A 20,903-nucleotide genomic window follows, 5' to 3' on the forward strand; every position below is an offset into this window, starting at 1 on the left:
AATGGTAATCCTTGCGCTACTCATAGGACCCTGCTTAGTTAATTGCCTCATGACCTACATCTGACAGGACTCTTGGGCAGTAAAGTTATTAGTCCTGAGTGCTCATTATTCTCCCTTGTCTAATGAATCAAGGGTTTGACTCATGGACAAGAAGAGGAGGAATTGAAGAAGACAAAGACCTATAGCCCTAAGGAATCTGGAAGCCTGTAGACAGACAAAGACAAAATCCTAGGTAGTGGGAATCCAGAAGCCTGAAGGCCTCCAGGAAGTCTCAAGGACCAAGCTAACACAACTTATGATCAAACTTATGGGAACAGGAAGTAACTCCACAATGATAAGGAAGTGTAATCCACCCCCCAGTAATGCTAATGGCAAGAACATCTGCTTCTGTGATGCCATTTGCTTGCTTTTGCCAAACCCTATAAGGAAATGGATACATATGGAATTGTTTGAATCTACCAATTTCTTGCCTAGTTGTACCTCTATAAATTCTGTATGTAACCACTATTCAGAGTGACTCGCACTTAGGAGGGTGTCTTGGTGGTAACAAAGATTCCTCAAATTTGTGAAGAGTGAATCAAACTTTCTTTGTCTACCAATCAGCAACTTCTAAGTTAATCAATCAAAAACTTAAGTACCCCTACTTGGTACCTTACCAGTCACAAAGTATGAGAGTTGACAAGTCACTTGCTAAAGTGGGTCACAACTCCAGTGGTCAATGCCCACCCTCTGGGCAGTGCTAGGCAAATTAAAAGATTGTGATTGGTTCCCATAAAGAGGGGGAGCAATAGGACGTGGCATTGAGAAAATGGCCTTAAAAAGACCAGCTCGAAGATTCAGTTTTTCTCTGAGTTGGTGAGCCAGATTGGAGGAGGAGACTTTTCCCCTAGATCCTGCATCGGTTTGAGGTGGTGAGTGGAATGATTTCTTCCTTGGTTCTTTGGTGAGGAGACCCTCTGTGTTCAATGGTGATTTGGTGGGATACTCCTTTCAGCATGGGTTCTGGTGATATTCTTGGTGGTCTTATGCTCCTGGGCACTGAAGGTGTTCTCTGCAGATTCTTCTGCTTATCCTGGTTCTTCAGATTTCGGCTTCCTAATTACAACTGTTTTCTGGTGAGATTTGCTTTTGGATTTGCATTTGTGATCTGGAGACATTTGGATTAAACTAAGGGTATTTGTAGCTACGCAGTACTTTCTATCTCTTTATCTACATTTTCCCACTAGAAAGAGTTATCTTTCTACCTCTTTGTAAATAAAACTTCTAAAAGTAATTTTGACTTATGCTGTAATATTTTTATATTGGTGACCACAATATTACTTTAGAATTCTCATATTTAGCATGAAACCTAAATTTAAATTCTTACAAATTTGAACTTCTGGGTGTCTGGATCATTGTTGCACGAAGTGCTCCACTTCATTGCTGATTTTAGGGACAGTAAGAATGATTTCATTGCTAATTCTGACAAATACCATTTTACAATTTTTTTAAAGTGCCACAAAAAAGATATACCAACATATGTTGCTGTGGATAAGGAATATATTTTATGAATAAGACTTTTCAGATTAAGTTAGAAAATACTAATGTTCACTGACTTTAAGACATAAGTAGAAAAATCAGAGGATGGTGGAAACTCTCTTGGAAAAAGTGATTCACAATGAGATAACAATGGTCAAAGTCTATAGATTCCATAAATGCCTATGAAGTATGTGTTATCAACATGTTATTTAAGAAGATTGGAGTCACTGGAGAGGCTAAATAACTGATAAAAAATAAACAGATTACATATATTATGTTGAATAATTAACACGCATAAACACCTGCTAAGTCAGTTTCTTATTCTAGTTTGTTTTTTTTAAACTATTTCTAGAAATAGGATAATTTATTTCATTAGGCACTTATATTTTCTTTGGTAATTTCATTTACCTTTCTTGTGTTTCTGTTTGAGATGTTTCCAAGTCAATTATTCTTAGACATTTTCACTTTTTTGTTGTTCTTTGGGAGTTTTTGGTTTTTTTGTTTGTTTGTTTGTTTGTTTGTTTTCCCTTTCAGGAAAGCCTCAAATGTATTACTTTTATTGAATGTCCATCTTTTTCATTGATTAGGCTCAGGTTTGTAGAATGTAGTTTTGGTGTGTATATTGAAGTGCTTTGCTTTTATCAATATATGCTGTTTCTAGTGGATGCAGAATAGTCTGTTATGCACATTTCCTTTCCATTATATTACTTGTCTTTCTCTTGGCTGCTTGCAGAATGTCATTTGAAATTTAAATTGTTATATTTAACTACTAGGTGTCTTGTAGTTAGAAGTGTGGAGATTTTTTCTGAAGATGATCATGAATTGTTTTGATCAGTTTTTTGCTTTTTATATTCAGACCTCCTTATATTACTTCGTTCATTATGGTGCATAGGTTTTTCAATGCATTATGTTCTTTGGGAGACCTCTGGTGCTTCAGTTGTCTTTCTGCACACTTTCTTCATGGTCAATAGCTTTTATTTGTATGGAGATCATGTGATCTTTCAGCATTATTGTTTTTGTTTAACTTTTTTCCAGAATGTCCTTAATTCTAGTAGGTTTGTATTCCAAATCTGTTGTTCCCTCTTTCAGTTATATGGAGAGATTCACTCCTGTAGATTTCAGTTTTTCTCTCCTTTTCATTATTGCTGCTGTGTAGGCAAGAGATATGCTGGTGAATGTTTAACAACCTCTGGGGAAAAAAACACATGACACATTTTTAAGTTCAGTATGCATCATTTACACTTTCTTAAGTCTAGACAATCAACACAATAGTTTAATCCCTAATTTGTAACACAATTTCCAAAATTTAATAATAGGCTCTTTAGACAGTTTGAGCTGGCTCTAGCACATTCTTGAATGCAGGCCATAAATTCTTCTAATTTCTTTTCTTACAGTTTTTGCTTGTTTTTTGAACCATTCTAGAACAATCTGTTGTGGTTCCATGTTCTCTTTGGATCTCTGAGAGTTCTGTGTTTCACTAGGTATTGGTTTAATTTTCTTTCCCTTGTGATATTTCTTTGGAGAAGTTTATAACCTTTTCAAGGTTTTAACATTCATCCTTCCTTTTGATTGTTAGTATCCTCTCTATAGATTTATTTTCTCATGCTATAGGCTTTTAATTGAATTCTCTTCTCCTTTTTCCCCTTATATTCTCCTGTTACTCAATTTCTGACTTCCCCTTTCTTGGTGGGTATGTACCCAGGGTTGGGATGCAAAAATGACTCAGTCATCTTCTATGTTGGGGAATATACTCTTTACTAGTACCTGTCCTAAGTAGTTTTTAAGGGGTTCGAGACTAACTTTGGATAGATTTTAGTCTATTTTCCGTCAGGCTTGGTGCAGCCAGGCACACCAGCATTGACCTAATTCCATTCCTGGTTCTAACCCTTTCTTTTTCTGACATAAATTGGCATCTTGTACTTTTTGCAGGGTTAAGAGAGGGCAGAGTGGGTGCTAGGGGAAGAGTTCCTAGGAATAAGGCAAGTCCATTTACTTTCTCTCATTCCTACCCACTACTTCACATGGTCAGGCAGTTAGAGTATTTGCTTTTTGTTACAACAGAGTAGGAGCTGGGAAAGTGAATGAAATACACAGGTAGCAGGAGAGGAATCTTTGTGTCTCAAAGTGTTTGGTTTGTGCATCTTGCTAGAGCATGGGGTTTGGTTGGAAAAGATGCTGAGTAAAAGTGTTAAAGACCAGGAGGCTCTAGTAATAATTAATAAGACTATGGGGAATAAATATAATTAATTTGTTCTTCTCAAGATCCATTTATACCCCCATTAGGAATGAAAGCCTGTTTAGGCTTACAGAATAAGCACTTAAGGATATTTTGTTATTGCCACAGTCCCAGTGAGTTAGAAGGCCTCTTATCTCATTTCAAGGATGAAAACCATTAGGCTCTACTACCTCCTTCTCCCCTCAGACCTGCAGGAGGCAGAGGAGTCACTCCCAAGGACATGGCTACCTCTCCATAACGTTACTCCTCCCTGGTGGAGCTCATGATGAGCTCACACTATGTATATTGCTATTTTCTGTTTGTGTTGAATTTGTGCCTAGATTGTAAGTTTGGCCCCCAGAAAATGGGGTATCGGACAGGGTTGGGGGGTTCTTACATCAAGAATCTATATACTGTTTGTAACTGTACTCATGCATTGGCATCGCCAGTAGGGCAATTGTTCATTTCTCACGAGGAAGAATAAACAGTGCTTCTTATACTGTCCCCTCTCTGACTCCAGGTTTGTAGTTATAATTTGGGTAGGGGGTTCCTATTTTATCCCACTCAAGATCTTGTGGGGCTTCTTACTTTCTAGCCTTTTGGATTCAGCTGTAATATATCCACCTATAGTACACAATATGTCCTTTAGTGTGTGGGGTTTGGGGAGAGTTAATAAAGACTGGAAAAAAGGTCTAGTCCTCCATCTTGTTGGTTATGTGACCAATTACACATTTAACTGGTTTACACCATAGAATCCATTTCTAAATCAGTCATCTGTGCACAATAAGACTTTCAATTTGTTAAAACAAAGATGAAAATCAATACCACATTAGAACAAAAAAAATGAGAACAAGTGACAGGCACACATTTGAGGAAAGTCCAACCTGACCTAACCAAGTTCTTAACATTAAAAAAAGAAAAATGAATAAAAGCCTTTAGAATAAACCATGCCTTTTTCCTGACATAGTATAACCAGTGTAAACCAACTGCCACAATGATGAGATCAAATAAGTCTAGAGACCACAGTAGCAAACAAGCACTTGCTCTTAACCAGAAAGAAAGCCGCCAAGAGCAACACTGGTGTTGAATGTAAACTTATTTGTAATTTCATTTAGAGGAATTTGTAGGCAGTATCACTTTACAAGTAAAGGGAAAAACAAATCCATAGGAATATTGGCCCAGGATATGTTAAACTATCCCAAGAACTAGGGCAGCCACGTGGCACAATGCATGGAGTCCTAGGCCTAAAGTCAGGAAGACCTGAGTTCAAATACCATCTCATACACATCCTAGCTGTGTGACCCTGGGCAAATCACTTAACCTGATTAGCCTCAGTTTCTTCATCTATAAAATAAGGTGGAGAAGGAAATGGAAAACCACTTCAGTAACTCTGACAAGAATACCCCAAATCAGATTGCACAGAGTCTTACATGTCTTACATGTAAGTGCTTACAAGTAAGCACAAGTCTTACATGACTTAAACAACTCAACACAACAATAATAACAACAAAAATAATCCCAAGAATCATTTCAGGATGAACCTGAGCAGAGGACATTAAAAATAGAAGAAAAACAGAAAAGATGTGAGAATGTTTTTGTAATAAACTCTTCTCCATCAATGATACTGGAACCATTACATTTGGACTAATAACTCAGTCCCCTATGTGCTGTATAAGGGGGTAAAAATGGCACTGAAGAAGAAAAAGACAAGAAGAGAAGCTGTATTAAGTCAACTGTACACTGAGGAAGGATTTTCTGGAACCAATATAATTTAAAAGATGTGGAAGAATGAATTCTCAAAATATCTGGAAGAAGGAAAGTTAACAAGTATTTTGGAAAAAGAAAATTAAAATTTTTATTATTACCCACAAAAGCTGGGAAAGTAAATGTTGGTAAACACTGACCCATATGTCTATGTTCCCAGCTCAATAAAATCTTTAAAAGAATAATTTGTACGTATATGGAATATATCTCTGATGAAGTTATGAGAAGGGACCTGGTAGACTTTTACATATGATATTCTCTATATCATCATATCTCTACAGTCATATAATTGTTTGAAAGGCACTTGCAGGAAAGCTTCAGAACCAAGATGGAGGAGTAGTGTTGTTCTTCCCTCAAAAAATTCCTCCAGATACATCTAGAAAATGCACCAAATTAAATCCTGATGGAGAAATTTAAGAAAAAGTCACAGTGAGTCATTTTTCTAGCCCAGATCAACAGAGGGAGACAGAGAGGTCTACTGACCTTGGGGAAGGGGTGTAGCTATGAATGCAGGCAGCACTCTGGCACAAGGGAAAAGCTATTCATCAGGACAAGAGGTGGTCACACATCCGTACTGGAACATCTTGAGAGGAAAGGGTGCTATCTAGGAGATGCCTAGTGGTAGTGTTCTAGGTAAGAAGCAATGGAAGTTCCTAGGCTGTGTATCTAGAGAGGAGCAAGTTCAGAAGCAAGCAGATGGCTTGTTTCCCAGGAACAGAACAAGGTTTTATGTCCAGCTTCTTAGCTCAGACTGAAGCCTGCAGAGTAATAACCAGGGCAAGTATCCCACAGTAAATATCACTCTGAACCAGAAGAATGTCTCCCAAACCTGCTGAGTCCTATAGCAGTTACTGTTAGAAATTTGCAGAGTTCAGATTTGGAGGAGGTTGGGGGTGAAAGGAAGTTGGAAGCGGTGAAATCATTTCTCCTTGATCAGACCACTTGCCGAGTACTAAAAGCCTGCAGGTTCCCCAGCCTGAATCCTTTTCTTTTTTAAATAATAAAAAAATGATTATTTAAAACATTAAAAAAAATAAATGGGAGTACTTGGGAGAGAAAAATGGGAAAAGAATTGAGAGTTATGGAAGAAAGATCTGGAAAATAAATTAATAGCTTAGCAGAAGGGGTAAAAAAGTCTGTCCAGGAAATAAATTCCTTGGAATTAGCCTGGATCGAGCAGAAGCCAATTACTGTGAGACAAGACATATTTTTAAAAAGTTAAAAGCTGAAAAAGTAGAATGTAGCAGTTCACCCCTAGCTATGGGCAAGGGAAACAGTTAGTATGTACAGAGTGGCTTAGAAGAGAGCATGCTCAGTCTTGCGCATGGCTAGGAGAGCCTCTGACCCTTGACCCCAGCTTCCCCCAGGTTAGGCGGGAAAACAGGTTTCTTTGTGTTCACCTGGCTAAGAGAAACCACACCTATACCTTGTCATTGACCAGTGATAATCATCCCTATGTATTGTGTATATTTGCATATCAAAGAGATTAAATACCGGGCCACAGCAAGCTCTGCCTCTCTTCCCTCTCTTTCACTTGGATCTCAGCTCTCACTGATGCCTGTCCTTGCTGGTGCTTGGCCTCTGGAGCTTGGCCTCTGGCCAAGCTCCATCTTTGATTCCTTTCCTGATCTACCTCTCCCACCTGGGACCTGGCCTTCGGCCAGGCACTTTCTTTTCTCTATCATGTCTCCAACCTGTGTGGTATTAAATTTGGATCACTGAACAGGTATAAGCCTTCTGAGTAGTCCACTGATTGGAGTTTCTGCTGTGGCTCCTTGATAATTAATAAGGCCTAGATTTCTGACTCATTCCTGCCACCTCATATCTCTAAGTTGGCTCTGCCATCCCCCTCGCGGCATACAGAACTTCTATCCTTCCTCTATCTTCCTATCTTGAGGCTTCTCGCGGGTTCGAGGAAGCTCCATAGAAGAAAATATAGGTAGCTCATAGCAAAAACAATAGACCTAGAAAATAGATTAAGAAGAAAAAAATTAAGAATTATTAGTCAAGGAGGCAGCTAGGTGTCTCAGTGGATTGAGAGCCAGGCCTAGAGACAGAAGGTCCTGGGTTCAAATTTAACTATTATGGATATTTTGTAACACAGACTGTTAAGAATAATTAGAAACTAACTATTTGTCTCTGTAAGTTGTTGATAAGGAAAGGGCCAGCTGGCCATCTACTGAAGTTGAGGCCTTATAAGATGAGGTGAGCAGTTGATAGGTTTTGGGCCTAGTATAATTTTCTGGCAGTAAAAAGTCTAGGAGACAGATGTACAAAGTAAACCTCTATTTCATATCTTAAAGGTTTGAAGGAATATAAGGAAAGTTGTAACAAGAATCAAGAATAGGGGTCCCTAAGTCTAAAAAGGGTACTAACTCAAAGCACACCCAATTCAAGTCCTCTCACGAGAACCACTTCCGTCTGGGAATCCCAGACCCACTCTCTCTCTCCTTAACTCTAAATAAACCAAGTTTCTATCTATATAAACCCATTTCGAATATCTTTATGAAAATATATAATTCTTAAGAATGCTATCTCCAAATGTTCTTCCAGTCACTACTGAAATGCCAGCCTAGTCAAGGTTGAGTCTAGTTGAGGCAGGGATAACTTCCTGGCCTAGATAGGCCCAGAGCCTGTCTTCACTCTGCTGTATTACAAAGATCAGAGAAAAGGTTCTTCTTTCTTCTTTCTATCAGTCTCCTCACTCCAGCCATTGCCAAACTGTCATGTTCTCACTTTCCCAAATTTTCACAGGAATCCCAAGAAGAGCCAGGAAAATGTCAGTCTCTAGGACCCAAGGTAAGATCCTGAGAGATCCACAGAGGCAAATCCAACCCTTTTAAGTACCTCAGAATTCTAGCAGGAACCTTTGTTCACAGTTCTAAGCTGGGCTTCAGACAGTTGTCTGGCAGCATCTCTCCTTCTGACCTCAGTCATCAATCTCTTAATTAAAACTCCAAATCCACTATTACTTAATATTATACTAGAAACATTATCAATAGCAATTAGAGAAGATAAAGAAATTGAAGGTACTAAAAAATAGGCAATGAGGAAACTAAGCTATCACTCTTTGCAGATGATATGATGGTCTACTTAAAGAATCAACTAAAAAGCTAGTGGAAATAATCAACAACTTTAGCAAAGTTGCAGGTTACAAAATAAACCCACATAAATCAGCATTTCTATATATTTCCAACACATCCAGACAGCAGGAGTTAGAAAGAGAAATTCCACTGAAAATCACCCTATAAAATACTTAGGAATCTATCTGCCAAGGCAAACACAGGATTTATACAAACACAACTCCAAAACACTTTCCACACAATTAAAACTAGAACTAAACAATTGGAAAAACATTCATTGCTCATGGGTAGGACAAGCTAACATAATAAAAATGACAATCCTACCCAAATTAATTTGCTTATTTAGTGCCATACCTATCAAACTACCAAGAAACTTTTTACCGAATTAGAAAAAGCTATAATGAAGTTCATTTAGAAAAACAAAAGATCAAAACTATCAAGGGAAACAATGAAAAAAAATGTGAAGGAAGGTGGCCTAGCAGGACCAGATCTGAAACTGTACTATAAAGCAGTGGTCATAAAAACAATATATTACTGGCTAAGAAACCAAAGGGAGGATCAGTGGAATAGGCTTGGGGTGAACTCTGTAAACCTCAAATTTCCTTAGACTTATAAATGTTGGAAATTTCACCATTGGGATATTTCATACTTGGAAAATTTCTTACTGATAGTCTATTGGAATGGGAACCCCATTGGCATGGGAGGTTCCTTCTCTTCCCTTCTTAAGATTACTTTAGGACAGAAACCTTTTGCTGAGCAATGGAAAGGACTTTGACCTATGCTTAAGCATAGAACAGGAATTTCTTTGAGTCATGATTGATTTTAGAATTGATACAATGGAGATACTTGGAATAAATCTCCACCCTATTCAGTCCTAACAGGATTGAGTAAGGGCTGCAGCCTAGATCAAAATTTAATTATTCCAATCTCTACCCTACTCAGGTTAACAGGATTTAGAAAGGGCTGTAGCAAAGGAGCAAAGATTTAATCATTTGAAATTATGACCTTCAACAGACATGTGCAAAAGCCAGAAACCTCTGGGCGGTCCTGGGTTAAGCTAGAGCCTCCATTGGCACAGGGAAATTGATGAACAGTGATTGGTAGATGTGAGGACTGAGGGGAGGCAACTTGGAGGGTTTCCTTAAAGATAGGGGGTCTGAAGACTCCAAGGGGGGTTGAGTAGTTGGTTGGTGTGGTTTGTGTGGGCTCTGAGAAGCTTGCGCTGAAGGAAGCTGAAGGTGGGGGCCTCTGAGACTGTTTCTCCATTTTGGTCACGTGAGTAATAGGGACTGATCTCTTTTCTTTGCCCCAGCTATCTAAGGGCTTGGGCCTTTTGGCCCAGCCTAAACAGAAGGGGTATTTAAGCCCTATTCCTTCTCTCCCTTTTCTCTCTCTCTATCTCTAATTACTTCCTCCTATTGTAATTAAACTCCATAAAAGATTGACGGCTGACTTAAGTTTTCATTTAGGAATTACATTGCTGATTCCTTGGCGACCTTAAATTAATATATATCAGTCTTTTAAAGTGATTCCCTTGTAACAACTCAGACCCCAGCTTTTGGGACAAAACCCCACTATTTGACAAAAACTGCTGGGAAAACTGGAAGACAGTATGGGAGAGATAAGGTTTGGATCAACATCTTACACCTTACACCATGATAAACTCAGAATGGGTGAATGACCTGAATATAAAGAAGGAAACTATAAGCAAATTAGGTGAACACAGAATAGTATACTGCTCAGATCTTTGGGAAAGGAAAGACTTTAAAACTAAGCAAGAGCTAGAAAAAAATCACAAAATGTAAAATCAATAATTACTCAAATATATAAGGAGCTAAATAAATTGTACCAAAAAATCAAGACATTCCCCAATGGATAAATGGGCAAGGGACATAAATAGGCAATTTTTAGGTAAAGAAATCAAAACTATCAATAAGCACATGAAAAAGTGTTCTAAATCTCTTATAATTAGAGAAATGCAAATCAAAACAATTCTGAGGTACCACCTTACACCTAGCAGATTAACTAAAATGACAGCAAAGGAAAGTAATGAATATTGGAGGGGATGTGGCAAAATTGGGACATTGCTGGTAGAGTTGTGAGTTGATCCAACCATTCTGGATGGTTATTTGGGCCTATGCCCAAAGGGCTTTAAAAGACTGTCTGCCATTTGATCCAGCCATACCACTGCTGAGTTTATATGTCAAAGAGATTATAAGGAAAATGACTTGTACAAGAATATTCATAGCTACGCTCTTTGTGGTGGCCAAAAACTGGAAAATGAGGGGATGCCCTTCAATTGGGGAATGGCTAAACAAATTGTGGTATCTGTTGGTGATGGAATACTATTGTGCAGAAAGGAATAATGAACTGGAGGAATTCCATGTGAACTGTGTGAATTTTAGATTTACTCCACCCTGCTTACTCTAATAAAAGAGGAATGTCTACACCCCTACTTAAGGATTAAGTATTGAGAAGGATGACCTATGACAGATATGTGCTAGCAAATGATAAATCAGAAACAACTGATAGGCCCCTGGGCTGTCCTAAGTCAAGCTTAAGCTACCGTTGGTACATGTGAGATGCAGGGAAGTGATGTAAAAATGGTCTATATATTTGGCGTCACTTCCTCTCTCAGTCTCTTTTTGCAGAGAGGTGCCTCTGGCGGCAGCATGCTGAGCGTCTTGGCATCTTGACGTGGAGGAAGCTATTGTCCGGGTTTGGTGGTGAGAGTCCTTGATACACTACTGGGGAAGCTTAGTAACCTAGTTCAGGTGAGGCTTCTTCTCTGAGCTCTGTCAGAGTTTAGGCTGATTCTTTTTTCCTTTACCTTCTAAAAACAGTATCCTCTTAGGAAAGCCTGTAATCTTCTGAAAAGACCTTGTGGTGGAAGTCTTTAAACTCTCCCTGGCACAGGCCAGGTGGGAGAAATCCTATACCCTTTCCCTCTCTCTTCTCCTTAATTTCTTCCCTCTATATTAATGAAACCATCATTACATTTCCAAACTGACTTGGGTATTTTATTTGGGATTCCTTCCCTGGTGACCAATTAAATTTAGATTAAGTCACAACCCTAAAATTTCCCCTTACAACTGGAATGACCTCCAGGAATTGGTGCAGAGTAAAAGGAGCAGATCCAGGAGAACATTATACACAGAGACTGATACACTGTGGTATAATTGAATGTAATGGACTTCTCTTCTAGCAGCAATGCAATGATCCAGGACAATTCTGAGGGACTTATGAGAAAGAATGCTATTCACATCCAGAGAAAGAACTGTGGGATAAAACAACTGCTTGATCACATGGGTTGATGGGGATATGATTGGGAATGTAGACTCAATGTAGATCAAACTAGTGCAATTATCAATAATAGAGAAATAGGTCTTGATCAATGATACATGTAAAACCCAGGAGAATTATGTGTCAGCTACTGGGGTTGGGGGTGGAAGAAGGGGAGGGCAAGAACATAAATTATGTAACCATGGAAAAATATTCTAAATTAATGAATTAAATACATTTTTCAATTAAAAATTAAAGAAAAAAGAAAAAGAAAAAACCCTCTAAATCCATAATATTCCCAATACCTCAGACCCTTCCTAGTTGTGTGACCCTCGGAAAGTCACATGACCTCCATTGCCTATTCCTTACTACTCTTCTGACTTAGAATCAGTACACAGCATTGATTCTAAGACATGAGGGAAGGGTTAAAAAAATTACCAGACAACCTGAATACTATGAAAGGATTTTTTTTATTCCCTTTGTCTACTTTGAGTTAATCAGTCAAGAACTAAAAGCACCCCTACTTAACTCTTTGCAAGTCACTAAGAGAGTTCACAAGTCACTTACTAGAAAAAAAAGTTCACACCCCCAAAGGACACTGAAGGTGTTCATGACCCCATGAACCAGAGCACAGCAGGGCCTTTTATCCTTCACTATCTTCCAAAGATTCATTGTTTCTATGACACTATGCATCTCAGCCTCTCCATCCCCTTCTTTTGCCTTTAATCTTTCCCAGCATCACAGTCTTTTCCATTGAATCCTGTCTTCTCATAATATGGCCAAAGTATTTAGCTTCTGAATTAATTCATGTACTGACTGTTTTGATCTTGCTGTCTTCTCAAAAGTCTTCTCCAGTGCCACAATTCGAAAGGGTTGATTGTGCAATGCTCAGCTTTCCTTATAATCCAACTTTTGAATATATGGACTTTTGTCAGTAAGGTGATATCTCTGCTTTTTAGTATGCTGTCCAGATTTCATAGCTTTCCTTCCAAGGATCAAAAGTATTTTAATTTCATGACTGCAGTCACCATCTCCAGTGATCTTTGAGCTCCACTTCCACATTTTTTCCCTGTATTTGCCAGAAAGTGATAGGACCAGTTGCCAAGATTTTAATCTTTTTATGTTAAGCTTCAGGCCAACTTTTACACTCTCTTTCATTCTTGTCAAGACACTTCTTAATTCTTTTTCACTTTCAGTCATCCGAGTGGTATCTTCCACATATATCCATAATTGTTGATATTTCTCCTGACATCCTTTTTCTTTTTTTGGCTTTTGATTATTTCCAGTCTGTCATTTCATATCTCCTGATAGAGAATGAAGGGCTCAGGGTACAGAACGAGATGTACTTTTTTGGATGTAGCTAATTTGTTTTGTTTGACTGTACATATTTGTTACAGTTTTTTTTTTATTTGTTTGGTTCTCAAATGAGGAGGAGGTATTGGGATGGGAGGGAAAGAAGGCAGGTGCCTGCTTTTTGGAAAAATTTGATTAAAAATGTACAAAGCTTCATGATCTCGTTGAGCTTATTATTGGCTACAGAAAACATCTGATTTTGTAGAACCAAATACTATCTTAAAACCTATTCACTAGGTCTAATGTTGACAATACACAGGAAACAGACAAATATATAAGACTCCACTACATAAGTGGTCAAAAGACAGAAACAAATAGTTCTCAAAAGAAGAATAGCAAGTTACTAACAACTATAGGAAAGATTAATCCCAATCACTAATAGTAAGGAAAAGGTAAAATTTTAAAAAGCTTTGAGGTTACAACCCACAACCAGCATATTGACGGGCAGATAGAAATAGACAATGTTGGAAGTAAATAAGATGTGGTAAGACAGGTACATGAATATATTATTTTTTCTTTATCTACTCTCTTATAATCAATTCTAGGCATTGGTTCCAAGGCAGAAGAGTGGTAAGGGTTAGGCAACTGGTCTGTAGGCCTGGCTCTCTACTAACTGAGCCCCTAGCTGTACCACACTAATACATTATTGGTGGAACTATGTTGTTGTTTTTTTTAGTTGCTGGAACTCTGAAATAGTGTAACTAGTTTTGAAAGCAATTTAGGGTTATAGTTATAAATTTTTTAAAAGAAGACTGGAATGTACATAGCCTATGATCCACTGCTAGGAATATACCTCAAGTATGATAAAGAAATATAGTCAGCTAACATGCACACACATAAACACACGTGACCAAAAGCCATTCCCCAATCGACAAGTACTCAAAGGTTATAAAAAATAATTGTCAAAAAAATTGCAAACTTTTTATAATCACATAAGTGAATGCTCCAAATCATTTAATAATAAGAGATGTGCAACAATCTTAAGGTTTTTACCTCTTTTATGCATTTAAAAAACATCAAACATACTTTTCTAAAAGAAAGTTGTCCAAATTCCATCAGTGGCTAGTCGTTTCTTATGAAAAAAAAATTCTATTATTTATTTTGTATGTTGAGCACAGTGGCTTATTTCCAGGTATCCCTCAGCTGAGGTAACAGAGGCTGTTGTCCCTCTACCTATCCCTAATCTTCACCTAATCTTGTGATTTGTCCAGGGTCAGTTCAGTGAACCTAACCTTTTGAAAGAGGCTACTCAACAAGGCTACCGAAGGGACAATTCTATTTGCTCCTAATCTAAGGATTCTCTCGACTGGGGAGTAAGAGTGGGGGTGGAGTAAAAAGGTATCCTAAATATAAACTAAAATGAAGTCTTAACAGGTAATTTTATCTTTATACTGCAAACCACATTTTAGGTAATGAATATAAATTCATAATATCCACAGAGAGAGTTCTCTGCATGTCCTGTTTGGTAAACCATGCCATAGGTTCGCCATCACTGTTATAGGATCTTCCAATGAAAGACACTTTTCCCTCCTCCCACCTCCCACCTTTTGTTCTGGTCAGAAGGCCTCATCTTAGGCATCTTTGATTACTGGTTTGTAGATTACAAGATTTGATGCATTGTGAGCTACTCTACCCCTCAAGGCCTTTGAAATATGAAAGGCCATGGAGGTGGGGTGATCTAAAAGGAAGGGAAAGTACTAACTTCCATCTAGGTTCTTAGCACTTTTTATGAGGACACAGATTTTGCCCCATTTACTATATATTTGTGTGTATGTGTGTGTGTCAATGAAAGTGTAAATGAAAGTAAATCTTGGAGGGAAGGCACCATGGAAGACACAGGGATCAGTCTAGCACAGGCTTCAAGCAAAAGGTGGGATTTGATCTGGGTCCTGAAGGAAGCTTGGAAAACTAGAAAAGTTGCAGTGATATCAGCACGTAAGCAGAGAGGCCCAAAGGGATAGTCACCAGAAAAGAGTCAGACAGATATAGACACCTGAAGAAGCCTGCTTGTTATTGTGAAATGTAAAATTGGTCATTAGCAACTCTTAAAGAAAACTGACAAAGTTTGCATATTGTTGGCCTCTCAATCCATTGACTAATTCTGATAAATTACTTTCCAATCATTCTAACTGATATTCACCTAAGTACAGAAGCATTTTTGTGGTGGCAAAGACCTGAACACCAAATAGATGCCCATCAATGGAGGAATGGCTAAAACACTGGTACATAAAACTGGTTCTAATAACTGAAAATTTTCTACCAACCCCAAATGTCAAATATGGAAAATTCAGAGAAAGATGGGTTATATGAAAGGATGTAATGAAATAAGCAGAACCAGGAAATCAATACAATGAATATTAAAAAGTTAAGAAAAAGAAATAGAATGCAGGATAATTATATTGACCCTACTAAAGAGTTGAAAAAATGTACTTCCTTCACTTTTAGGAAAGAAAAAAAAGCAATGCTTTCTTTTAAAAAATGTATCTTTTTCTTGTTCTTTGGAACATTGGAAAATATGAATGTTTCCATGTGATGTAATTCATTCCTCATTTGAATTAAGATTGATGTGTTCTCTCCCTTTCTCCTCCCTACCTTGAGAGGCAGAGTTGGTGACAGTTTGGAAGAAGAGATTTTAGAGAGGGAATACACAGAGTAGCAGATTTTCTATAGGAAGAGCTCTCTGAATGGAGAAAAAGACTCTGGGAAGAAGTTGACTATACAACTCTAACTAGAACCATATGTCTCCTTTCTTAAAGATGGATCAAAAGACCAGGAGTCTTCTCAGTTCTTCCCAACTCTATCCTTCAGCCAGAGGGGAAACATTGAATACATAATCTCTATTAATAAGGAGAGTTTCATGAAAATAGGCTTTGAGCCCTAAATCATATACAAAGTATAGAAAAATGAGGATTCTATATGAAATGACAAATTTTTATTATGTTTGTTTTTTTTAGAAAGTAAACAATAGATTTAGTTCCAAACTGTCCCATTTGTTTGTTTCCCTCTGGCATTCCTTCTCTTCTGTGTCTTTTTAAACATGAGTTTTTGTTTTTTGCTTTTACATTGCCAAATTTCCTTCCATGTGTCATTGATCAAGACCTATTTCCATATTATTGATATTTGCCCTAGGGTGATTGTTTAGTCTGCATCGCCAAACATATCCCCATCCACTGATGTAATCAAGCAGTTGTTTTTCTTCTGTGTTTCTACTTCCACAGTTCTTTCTCTGGATGTGGATAGCATCCCTTCTCATAAGTCCCTCAGAATTGACCTGGATCATTGTATTGCTGCTAGTAGAGAAGTCCACTACATTCGTCAATCGTCATTCTTGATATTTCTTTCTGATCTGTAACTCTGATGATAACTTTCTTCTCCTAGATATTTGTGTCTTTCTAGTTTTTTGTACGCTTTTCCCCTTGTTCTCCTACCAGTCTAACTGCCCCTCCTGAGGTTCCTTTGTTGATTCTTCCTCCAAGTCACACACATTTACTGTGGATGTCCTCCAGCACTCTTTCCTGGGACTCTCTTCTCCTTTCCCTCTCTCCTAGCTCATTTTGGAGATCTCATTAGCTCCAGGTTGTTCCAATTTTCAACTCTATGCATTTGATTCACAAATCTATTTTTCCTCCCCATACTTCTCTTGATTAGCATTCTTGCATTTCTAACCACCTCTTGGACATCCCAAATGGTAGGTTTCAGAGTAATCTCAAATTCTACCCATCTAAAAAAGAACTTCTTTTCTTTACCCTCAAATTCTCTTCTTTTCCAAACTCTCCTATTACTGTTGAAGACATCACCATATTCTTCTATTCTTGCAACCTCAGAATCATCCTCTAATCCTTTTACACATAATCCAATGTACTCCCAGATTTTATAGTTTCTACCTTCATAACATTTCTCAAACATGCCCCCTTCTATTCACTCTCACCTCATATGAACCAAAAAACTCTTTATCACCTTACATCTAAATTAGTGCACTAGGTATCCCTCCTTCCCACTTCAATCCATTAATTGCCAAAGCAAAGTCCCTAAAGCATAAGTCTGAGTATATCTTATCCTACTCCACCCCTCCACCACTCCCTTTCCAAAAACACACTCAATAATAATCTCTAGTAGGCTCCCTGTTTATTCCAAGATCAAATGTAAAATCTTTTTTGGCTTTTAAAGCTTTTCATAACCTTTTCTCTTCCTATATTCAGTTACCTATTCATACTAGCCTTCCTCTCCTTTTCCCACTGCATCCTCCACCTAATATCTTCCTTTGAGATTTCATTCTAATATATATATGTGTGTGTGTATACACACATACACACACACACATCCAATATATTGTTTGTATGTAGTTGCTTACATGTTGTCTCATTAGAATGTGAGTTCCTTGATGGCAGAAATGGGTGTTTTAACCTTTTTTTTCATCCCCAGAGCTTAGCACAGTACCTGGAATACGGTCAACACTTAATAAACACTTGTTGACTAATAAAAGCATCTTTTTGTAGTAAAGAACTAGTAATAACGTATGTACCTAGAAAACTGAATAGTACCTTAACAGATTATTAATGTAAGAGAATATTATTTGCCATGAGAAAAATGTCAAAAAGGTTGGATTAGAGTAACCTGAAATGGCTTGGGTGATTTGATTCAGGATAAAATAAGCAGAATTAGAAGAAAATTAATATTCAGTGCCTACCACATCATAAAGAAAAATAATTGTGAAAGACTTCAGAACCACAAATGATTCATTCAATCAATCCAGAGTCTAGAAAACTGACATTATATTCCCATCTCTTGTCATAAAACTAGTGGCGTAGAAGTATAGGACAAGACACAGATTTTCAAACATTGCTAACACGCCATTCTTTTTGTTTTTGATACTATTTGTTTCAACGAAGGTTTTTTTTTTATTTTTGAGAGCAGTTAAAAGAGGGAATGAGAGGGGTAATCAATATCAAAAAAAGGAAGAAAAAGAAAAAATGTAAATGAATTATTTTTAAATATTCAGGAGAAAGCGTAGGAAATTTCAAAAGGGGGGTGGGGGACAGAGACAATCCAGATAAAAATATTTGAAATAACATGTTAAATTTGAAATATATTGAGAAAAAAAAACAACAAGCTGTATGTGGTAGAAATATATAATTTCACATGTACTCATTTTTGTTCTCTGACTAGAACAACATTCGGGTTTGTTAATGCTTGTCAATATTTGTCAATGTTTATCAATGCATGTCAAGTTCTTGATAATAAAAGAGGAATTGAACAAATATTTATTGGACACTGGTAAGAAAGATTATGTAAAAAGCTCATTGTATGATATATTATTGGTTGAATAATAGTTTCAGGTTTTATATCTTTATAGACCTTGGAGGAGAAGAAAAACAAAATAAACAGCATGATGACCTGTCTAGGAAGCAATATAAAAGACTTCACCAAAAATGTATGTGATGTAACACACAACTATTATATATAATTAATTTTATAAACTTAAAACATATTAATCTATATAATATATAATTATAATAAGAGATATTATCTAACATAATTGTGAGTGTAAGAGGATTAGATTTTGAGATTGTAAAACTGTATGACTTACACTGTAATTATATATCCTATCTATTATATTAGATAAAATATAATTATTTTTATGACAATTACATAACATAGATGATAGTGCTTATATTGTAAATATACAATGTGTAATATATTTAACATATGTATATTTTACATAATGTGCATATGTTATATATGTGGTAATATACTGTAAATGTAGAAATTTTAGGTTTCTGGGAGAGGTTATAATATTGTAATGGCTAAAATTGTGGCTACAGGATTTTTTTAATATTGAACAATGGCCGCCAAGGAATTTACTTATGAAATTCCTAAAATGAAACACTCAAGTCAGAATGGAGTTTATGGAGGTTTAATCACACTGGAAGTAGAGAAAGGAGAGGGAGAGAAGGAGAGAAGAGAAAAGGGAAAGGGGCTACTCAACCTCTGACCAAGGCAGAGGGAGTTTTAGGCCCAAAGGCCCAGGTGGAAAGAATCAGTCCTTAACTCACGTGACCGATCTGAAGGAAAGCTGTCTGCGGGTGTCCTCCCTCTCCAAGCTCCTAACACCAACTCCTCCCCTCTAGCTCTCTCCCCAGGAAGTGAGCGAATTCCAGAGGCTGTTCCCTACCTCACTTCCTGTGTCTCACAAATCCAATGGTTGGCTCTAGCTTGGCTTAGGACAGCCCAGGTGGGCAGTTAGTTATTTCTGATTTGTCATTGACTAGCACATGCCCGTGTAGTGTGGGTGTGCACAATTTTTGGGTGCTAGACCAAGATGGAGACTTTTAAAATTCACAATACACAATGATACAACATATCACTAGTAAAGGAGGAAGACTGATTATGTATCTGTCATAAACAATGAAAAATACACTAAGAACCCTAACATATTAAAATCATCTAGAGAAAGGCCTCTAGCCCATGGAGTAAATATTTTAGGAACAATTTTTGTCAGAACACAGAGAAGAATTGCACAGAATTAGAAGATATAGATAGGATACCATGGGAAGGGTAAAGAGATTACCCACATAGATGAAATCCTGAATCTATTAACATATAAAAATCATTCTTTTCATTTGTTAGGATCAAGGGACAATTTCCAGGATAGTCTCAGAATAAGAAATTTCTTATTCCTTTGGAGATGGTCATGTTTTTTTTCAAGGATCAATCCATCAGCAACATTCATTTTTACATAGTGCTAGATGCTAGGTGATGCAGAAAGTTTAGCTATGATAATGTCTATCTTAAGATAGCTATAAATGTATAGTTATACAAGAAGGGCATCAGAATGGTATAAAGCACAGCACAATGTGAGTATGGAAAGAAAGGATTAGTGAGAAGACTTCCTAAAGGAGGTTGCAACAGGCAATCCAGGTATTGATCAATATGGCAGCAAAGCCACTGTCCAGTTTAGTTGAAGGTTGGAACCAATGAGAGGTTGTGGGTGGTGGAGTAGACTAACATGAGATGAGCAGATTAGGTAATGCCAGGATGGAGAGAGCCAATGAATATGTAAACATTGTCCTGTTCTCAACAGACAGATCCCTTTCAATCGCAGGGGGACGGAAGAATGTACTTCAACCTCCATACTGAAGATAAGTGTGAAGTAAGCAACAGGTCTACAGAATTTAAAGAGGAGGGGACACAGACCACGCAAGAATCAAAGGGGAAAAAAGAAGCCGCCCTAAAACTAAAAGGGAAACCCACTAATCCAGTTTTGCCAATCATTCTGCCCGCTGCCCTTTTCAAACTACGATTGGCCAGAAGCAAGACAAACTGAAATATGATTGGCTATCCAGCAACTCGCTCTGACCGCCGATCGGCCTGTCTATACAATGATTGACAGGAACCCTAGTTCAATTCTGGCTGATGATTGGTCATTTTTCTTAGGTCCTGCCCTATCCCGAAGTAGGCGGGGTAAATAATCACTAGGTTTCACGAGCCGTGACTATAGTACCTACTGGGGTGGTCGGGTGAGGGTCAGTTTTCTTTTCTCCTTCCTCCTGCCCATAATACAGCGCTTAATGGAGCTTTCCTACCAGACTCTGAAAGTCACACACCAGGCACGAGAAGCGGTGAGTAATAGCTGACAGAAAGATGTGGCTGATTCTGAACACTCCTAGCTTCTCTTTCCCACACGCCAG

The 20,903-nt window shown here is 37.6% G+C and overlaps 1 protein-coding gene and 1 long non-coding RNA gene across 3 annotated transcripts in view; one reads left to right on the plus strand and one right to left on the minus strand.

Moving 5' to 3' along the window:
* Window positions 1-1,594: 1,594 nt before the first annotated feature.
* On the minus strand, window positions 1,595-20,859 carry LOC103106515 (uncharacterized). The gene is made up of 2 exons (XR_001628528.2): window positions 20,721-20,859; window positions 1,595-2,707 (listed from the first exon to the last, which is right to left on the minus strand). It is a non-coding gene; the product is annotated as an uncharacterized LOC103106515 (long non-coding RNA).
* KATNAL2 (katanin catalytic subunit A1 like 2) overlaps window positions 20,702-20,903 on the plus strand; it is a 152,680-nt gene continuing 152,478 nt past the window's right edge. Inside the window, exon 1 of one of the 2 annotated variants that reach the window (XM_007486637.2) lies at window positions 20,702-20,834. In XM_007486637.2, the coding sequence (XP_007486699.1) occupies window positions 20,784-20,834 (51 nt within the window). In that variant the 5' untranslated portion in view covers window positions 20,702-20,783. The remainder of the gene's footprint in view (window positions 20,835-20,903) is intronic. The other variant, XM_016431382.2, reaches the window with a different exon arrangement.

The sequence above is a fragment of the Monodelphis domestica genome, chromosome 3 (genome assembly GCF_027887165.1).
Source record: "Monodelphis domestica isolate mMonDom1 chromosome 3, mMonDom1.pri, whole genome shotgun sequence".
Lineage (NCBI taxonomy): Eukaryota > Metazoa > Chordata > Mammalia > Didelphimorphia > Didelphidae > Monodelphis > Monodelphis domestica.